Source organism: Sander vitreus, chromosome 8 (assembly GCF_031162955.1).
Source record: "Sander vitreus isolate 19-12246 chromosome 8, sanVit1, whole genome shotgun sequence".
Taxonomy (NCBI): Eukaryota; Metazoa; Chordata; class Actinopteri; order Perciformes; family Percidae; genus Sander; species Sander vitreus.
Genome location: NC_135862.1, coordinates 137,501 through 145,000, shown reverse-complemented (window position 1 = coordinate 145,000; position 7,500 = coordinate 137,501). Strand labels below are relative to the sequence as shown.

Here is a 7,500-nt window from a genome sequence, read left to right as displayed (position 1 = left end):
AAAAAGAAAGAAAGGAGAGAGGGGAGGAAACAAAGTAGAAAAAGAAAGAAAGGAGAGAGGGGAGGAAACAGAAAGTAGAAAAAGAAAGAAAGGAGAGAGGGGAGGAAACAGAAAGTAGAAAAAGAAAGAAAGGAGAGAGGGGAGGAAACAGAAAGTAGAAAAAGTAAGGAAGAAAGACAGACGGGAGAAAAACATGAATAAAAGCCAGAGTATTGTGTTTGTTTAAGTCCTGTTTTAAAAGCAGCGATCTGATTTTTAGTTTGGTTAGCCAGGTCTGAATGTAACTAAATGAAGCCACGGTCACCACTAACCTGCACCAGCCCCGTCTGGTTTAACCTAATCTGACCCTTTCTACAGCAGGGGTGTCATCTCAGTTTCACTACGGGCCACACTGGAAATGACGATCACAATAAGGGCCAGACACGTTGAGTTTACTGACATGCTTTATTTAACAAAAAATTAACTTCGTATTACTGCATGTCTCATATAGCTTTCTCCCATACCGTTTGGTCGACATAAAACCCTAAAAACATAACATGAACGTACTTTAAAACACCACAAGGGAATGATCAGACAGGGTGAATCTATATTTCACCAGACAGTCAATTACCTCGGTCTCCACGGCAACCGTCACCTCCTTCTTCAGACTGTCCCAGGACAGATCAGAGATCCTCTCCGAGCCTCGGCGGAAGATCTGAAACACACCACACACACTTCTTCAGATACATCTAACTTTACCTGCAGCAGGTAGTTTATCACCTGTAGAGCTTTAACTACGGCGTTAGTTCCTCACCTGTAGAGCTTTAACTACGGCGTTAGTTCCTCACCTGTAGAGCATTAACTGCGGCGTTAGTTCCTCACCTGTAGAGCATTAACTACAGCGTTAGTTCCTCACCTGTAGAGCATTAACTACGGCGTTAGTTCCTCACCTGTAGAGCTTTAACTACGGCGTTAGTTCCTCACCTGTAGAGCTTTAACTACGGCGTTAGTTCCTCACCTGTAGAGCATTAACTACGGCGTTAGTTCATCACCTGTAGAGCATTAACTGCGGCGTTAGTTCATCACCTGTAGAGCATTAACTACGGCATTAGTTCCTCACCTGTAGAGCATTAACTACGGCGTTAGTTTATCACCTGTAGAGCTTTAACTACAGCGTTAGTTTATCACCTGTAGAGCATTAACTACAGCTTTAGTTCCTCACCTGTAGAGCATTAACTACAGCGTTAGTTCCTCACCTGTAGAGCATTAACTACGGCGTTAGTTCCTCACCTGTAGAGCATTAACTACAGCGTTAGTTCCTCACCTGTAGAGCTTTGACGATGGCTGAAGCTGTGAAGCGGAGCGGAGAGAAGAGAACCTCCAGGTACGTTTCCTGTTAAAACAGAAACAAAAACAGAAACAGAGCTTTATTTAAACAGTTTCTCTGTCAGTTATTAATCCAAACAGCACTCATGTGTCTGTGTGCGTGTCTGTGTGCGTGTCTCGGTGTGTCTGTCTGTGTGTGTGTGTGTGTGTGTGTGCATGCACCACCTGTATTTATGTTTGTACATTGGTTCTTGAGTATATTTTTGTATAGTTGTTATTGTATTCTCTTCTATTTATTATTTCTTTTATATCGTGTATGTGTATCTTATTGTCAGAGGGTCGGTGATTCAGAGGATCAGGTCTTACTCTGGGGTCCTGGTCTGCTCCGATGTGAACTTCTTCTTCAGGCGGAGGCTGAACAAACACCTGGTTCCACTGGCCCGCCGAGTTACTGCAACACAGAATCAGGATCATAATCAGGATCAGGTTCAGAATCAGGATCACGATCACAATCGGGATCACAATCAGGATCAGAATCATAATCAGGATCACAGCCAATAATGATTATCAGAGAGTCAGAAGGTTGGCATGTTGTGTTCTGCTACTCATTCTGATCCAATCAGCTGAGAGATGTCCCCACACACTAAACATCTCCGTATACTGAGACTACACACACTACACATCTCCGTATACTGAGACTACACATCTCTGTATACTGATACTACACACACACACCTCTGTATACTGATACTACACACACTACACATCTCCGTATACTGAGACTACACACACTACACATCTCCGTATACTGAGACTACACACACTACACATCTCCGTATACTGATACTACACACACTACACATCTCCGTATACTGAGACTACACACACTACACATCTCCGTATACTGAGACTACACACACTACACATCTCCGTATACTGAGACTACACTGCTACATTTACCCAAATATCTTTAGAATAACTTCCTGGCGACGTCAAACACCACAAAACTAACAGACATCAGGAAAACCTGACAAAAACATCAAATGTTTTATTTTAAAACCGCGGAAGAAACGTTGAGAAAAGAAGTCCAAGACGTTTAATTCCCCTCTTTGACGCTGGCAGAAATTCGTCTTTGCAGGAAAAACTCTGCTTGAACCTTTATTTCCTAAAGTAAGAGACAGAACAGGAAGTGGATGTAAAAGCTGTAATGATGACAGACAGAAACTCTGAGACTCACTCCTCAAAGTTGATGTATTTGACGACAGCGGCGTTGGATTCGTCCACCCAGACGCCCCAGATGTCTGTCGGGGTCAGAGAGAAATCCACCAAAGTCTCCTGCTGACAAACAGGAGACATTAACAGTCAGAACAGAGCAGAGCCTGGTCCAGGTGCTAGTGCTGGTTGAAAAGGATCATGTTTGGGATTTTTTGCAGAAAAACAGTCAAATATTTTCAGGAAAATCATAGAATTGATTCAGTAAATCCTTGGTGATAATCTGATCAGATATTTAATATTGAATGCGTTGTTATGTTGAGGTGTTTTTAGGATAAGAAGTGACATCACTACCTGTGTGGTGAAGAGGGAGGAGATGTGTTCGAGACTGTAGCGCTGGTTGCCGGCGGCGACCAGCTGCAGCACGGTGAACTGTCCCCTCTGAGGGACAGCGAGGTAGACGCAGAGACACAGACCCGTGTTTGGGGAGAAGGCCAGGCGCAGGCGGTGGCCGTTACCAGGGTTACGCTTTACGCCTTTACAGGCTGGCATGTAGTCCAACATGTCGGCCTCCAGCACACAGGCCTGCTCCTAAACACACACACACACACACACACACACACACACACACACACACACACCTTATAACGCTGCAGTTACAAGAATCACGAGAGGCTGATTACAACACAACAATTGCTGGAAAAAAACGGCAAAATTGTCGAGAAATAGCAACCTTGAAAAAGATAAAAATGGCAAGACAAGAGAAGAAGACCTCTCAGCCTTTTATAAGTTGTTATAAGTTATAAGTAAGTGCAGAAAACGGCCCAAAAAGCTTCTAAAATGTTGGGAAAAGAAGCTTCTAAAAACCGGTTTAATGAATGCTGCTGTACTCAGAATATCAACACTCAGCAACCAATCACATCAATGACTCCAACTGGGATAAATAATAAATAATGATAATAAAATCATGGTCAAATCTTCAGTATATGCTTCATGTCAAACAGTCCAGTTCTGAGTCGGGGTGCTCTGGTTTCATAAGTTAAGCCAGCTGTCAAACATTTGGGGGGGGGACGTTTGACTGCAATGATTAGCAGTAGAGGTGTGAATCTTCACTGATCTCCTGATTGGATTATGATTATCATGTCAGCGATTCGATATCTTGATGCATCTCGATGCGTCAAATACATGTTTCTATTAAAGTCATAAAGGATATTTAATTCATAGCTTTTCAAGCTTCAAAAACCAAACATTCTGCAGTGCTCTAATACTAAATAAACTGGATATTAAAACTACAGCACTGAGCACATGGCACTTCCTGAATGTCCAAAACATACCAGAATATGTCAACAGAAAGGTTGTTAAGCCTCCATTAAATAGTAAACCGAAATAATCGATTATGGCCCAGCCGATTATCGATGCAGCATCGTCCACGATTGGATGAATCGATTATTTGATTAATTTCAACACCTCTAATTAGCAATGTTGTTCAAATGATCTTTTCCTCTTCAGGTATTTTAGTCAAACCCAGAGGAGCTACCATTTCTCCCGTAGAAGTCTTTTTCAACAACTAAAGAGTTTTTACACCTTGCTGGTTTGCTCTGGCTTCAGGTTAACAATACTTCAGAGAATCTAAGACTTCTTAAGGCCTGAACTTTGATTTTGAACTTTTAGACTATTTGAGACTTGTTAAGAGTTCAGAAGCCCTGTGGAGAACCGCTGTGTGCCGGTCTGAAGTACGTGTGCAGCTCGGTGGAGTTTCTCACCGTGAAGGACCACATGCGCAGCTTGTGGTCCTGACACAAAGCGAAGATGAAGCAGTCTTCCTCCAGCTCTCTGACAGCCAGACTGAGAGCTCGGTCAGACGGACTCTGATCCCCACGGATCGCTGTCGGCATCCATCCAGAAAACCTCCGCATCATGGAGCTCCTCTTCAGCTCCACCACCGACACGCTGCCTGAACACAGAGAGAGACAGAAAGACACACACACAAAGAAAGACACGTTTTACTGGTTATACAGTATAAAATATATAAAGAGAACAGGACACAACTTTTCTTTCTCTTCTGATTCGTTCCATTTTGTTCTATTTCTTCACTTACACGGTCACTCACACACATGGTACAATCCGTAGGGTTTGTCACGTAGTGGACACATGGTACGCTCCATAGGGTTTGTCACGTAGTGGACACATGGTACGCTCCATAGGGTTTGTCACGTAGTGGCCCTGTGGTACGCTCCATAGGGTTTGTCATGTAGTGGCCCCGTGGTACGCTCCATAGGGTTTGTCACGTAGTGGACACATGGTACGCTCCATAGGGTTTGTCACGTAGTGGCCCCGTGGTACGCTCCATAGGGTTTGTCACGTAGTGGACACATGGTACGCTCCATAGGGTTTGTCACGTAGTGGCCCTGTGGTAAGCTCCATAGGGTTTGTCACGTAGTGGCCCTGTGGTAAGCTCCATAGGGTTTGTCACGTAGTGGACACATGGTACGCTCCATAGGGTTTGTCACGTTCAGTGGGGCAAAAAAGTATTTAGTCAGCCACCAATTGTGCAAGTTCTCCCACTTAAAAAGATGAGAGAGGCCTGTAATTTTCATCGTAGGTACACTTCAACTATGAGAGACAAAATGAGAAAAAAAAAATCCAGAAAATCACATTGTAGGATTTTTAATGAATTTATTTGCAAATTCCTCGAGAAAATAAGTATTTGGTCAATAACAAAAGTTCATCTCAATACTTTGTTATATACCCTCTGTTGGCAATGACAGAGGTCAAACGTTTTCTGTAAGTCTTCACAAGGTTTTCACACACTGTTGCTGGTATTTTGGCCCATTCCTCCATGCAGATCTCCTCTAGAGCAGTGATGTTTTGGGGCTGTCGCTGGGCAACACGGACTTTCAGCTCCCTCCAAAGATTTTCTATGGGGTTGAGATCTGGAGACTGGCTAGGCCACTCCAGGACCTTGAAATGCTTCTTACGAAGCCACTCCATTGCCCGGGCAGTGTGTTTGGGATCATTGTCATGCTGAAAGACCCAGCCATGTTTCATCTTCAATGCCCTTGCTGATGGAAGGAGGTTTTCACTCAAAATCTCACGATACATGGCCCCATTCATTCTTTCCTTTACACGGATCAGTCGTCCCTGGTCCCTTTGCAGAAAAACAGCCCCCAAAGCATGAGGTTTCCACCCCCCATGCTTCACAGTAGGTATGGTGTTCTTTGGATGCAACGCAGCATTCTTTCCCCTCCAAACACGACGAGTTGAGTTTTTACCAAAAAGTTCTATTTTGGTTTCATCTGACCATATGACATTCTCCCAATCCTCTTCTGGATCATCCAAATGCTCTCTAGCAAACTCCAGACGGGCCTGGACATGTACTGGCTTAAGCAGGGGGACACGTCTGGCACTGCAGGATTTGAGTCCCTGGCGGCGTAGTGTGTTACTGATGGTAGCCTTTGTTACTTTGGTCCCAGCTCTCTGCAGGTCATTCACTAGGTCCCCCCGTGTGGTTCTGGGGTTTTTGCTCACCGTTCTTGTAATCATTTTGAACCCACGGGGTGAGATCTTGCGTGGAGCCACGGATCGAGGGAGATTATTAGTGGTCTTGTATGTCTTCCATTTTCTTATTAATTGCTAATCTAATTGCTCCCACAGTTGATTTCCTCACACCAAGCTGCTTACCTATTGCAGATTCAGTCTTCCCAGCCTGGTGCAGGTCTACAATTTTGTTTCTGGTGTCCTTTGACAGCTCTTTGGTCTTGGCCATAGTGGAGTTTGGAGTGTGACTGTTTGAGGTTGTGGACAGGTGTCTTTTATACTGATAAGTTCAAACAGGTGCCATTAATACAGGTAACGAGTGGAGGACAGAGGAGCCTCTTAAAGAAGAAGTTACAGGTCTGTGAGAGCCAGAAATCTTGCTTGTTTGTAGGTGACCAAATACTTATTTTTTTTTCTCATTTTGTCTCTCATAGTTGAAGTGTACCTATGATGAAAATTACAGGCCTCTCTCATCTTTTTAAGTGGGAGAACTTTCACAATTGGTGGCTGACTAAATACTTTTTTGCCCCACTGTAGTGGCCCTGTGGTACGCTCCATAGGGTTTGTCCCGTAGTGGCCCTGTGGTACGCTCCATAGGGTTTGTCACGTAGTGGCCCTGTGGTGCGCTCCATAGGGTTTGTCACGTAGTGGACACATGGTACGCTCCATAGGGTTTGTCACATAGTGGCCTTGTGGTACACTTCATAGGGTTTGTCACATAGTGGCCCTGTGGTACGTTCCATAGGCTTTGTCACGTAGTGGACACATGGTACGCTCCATAGGGTTTGTCACGTAGTGGACACATGGTACGCTCCATAGGGTTTGTCACGTAGTGGACACATGGTACGCTCCATAGGGTTTGTCACGTAGTGGCCCTGTGGTACGCTCCATAGGGTTTGTCACGTAGTGGACAAATGGTACGCTCCATAGGGTTTGTCACGTAGTGGCCCCGTGGTACGCTCCATAGGGTTTGTCACGTAGTGGACACATGGTACGCTCCATAGGGTTTGTCACGTAGTGGACACATGGTACGCTCCATAGGGTTTGTCACGTAGTGGACACATGGTACGCTCCATAGGGTTTGTCACGTAGTGGACACATGGTACGCTCCATAGGGTTTGTCACGTAGTGGACCCGTGCGCTGACGTGCACGAACATGTGCACGTGTAACCACGGTAATTGGCTAATGAAACATAATTATTAGCGTTTCAAGCTCTAAATCAAACACAACTAAGCCACACAGCCAACGGACGGGACGCAGCGCTCCACAAAATAAACTAAATACTTATCGCGACTATTGAGTCAATATATCTTGCACCCCTAACCTTGTGTGCAGTGCAGTGGCAGAGATTCAGACGTTAGCCGGTGACCTTGACATTCAGACGTTAGCCGGCGACCTTGAGATTCAGACGTTAGCCGGTGACCTTGAGATTTACCTTGCGTGCC

The 7,500-nt window shown here is 44.8% G+C and overlaps 1 protein-coding gene across 3 annotated transcripts in view; it reads right to left on the bottom strand.

Moving 5' to 3' along the window:
- The window catches only part of nup160 (nucleoporin 160), a 27,455-nt gene that overhangs the window by 16,152 nt on the left and 3,803 nt on the right, over positions 1-7,500 (bottom strand). The window contains exons 4-10 of one of the 3 annotated variants that reach the window (XM_078256254.1): positions 7,491-7,500; positions 4,281-4,471; positions 2,869-3,108; positions 2,543-2,640; positions 1,672-1,756; positions 1,304-1,372; positions 611-694 (exon numbers count right to left, since the gene is read on the bottom strand). The exon at positions 7,491-7,500 is cut by the window's right edge and continues 201 nt beyond it. In XM_078256254.1, the coding sequence (XP_078112380.1) occupies positions 611-694; positions 1,304-1,372; positions 1,672-1,756; positions 2,543-2,640; positions 2,869-3,108; positions 4,281-4,471; positions 7,491-7,500 (777 nt within the window). The remainder of the gene's footprint in view (positions 1-610; positions 695-1,303; positions 1,373-1,671; positions 1,757-2,542; positions 2,641-2,868; positions 3,109-4,280; positions 4,472-7,490) is intronic. The other 2 variants (XM_078256255.1, XM_078256256.1) reach the window with 2 other exon arrangements.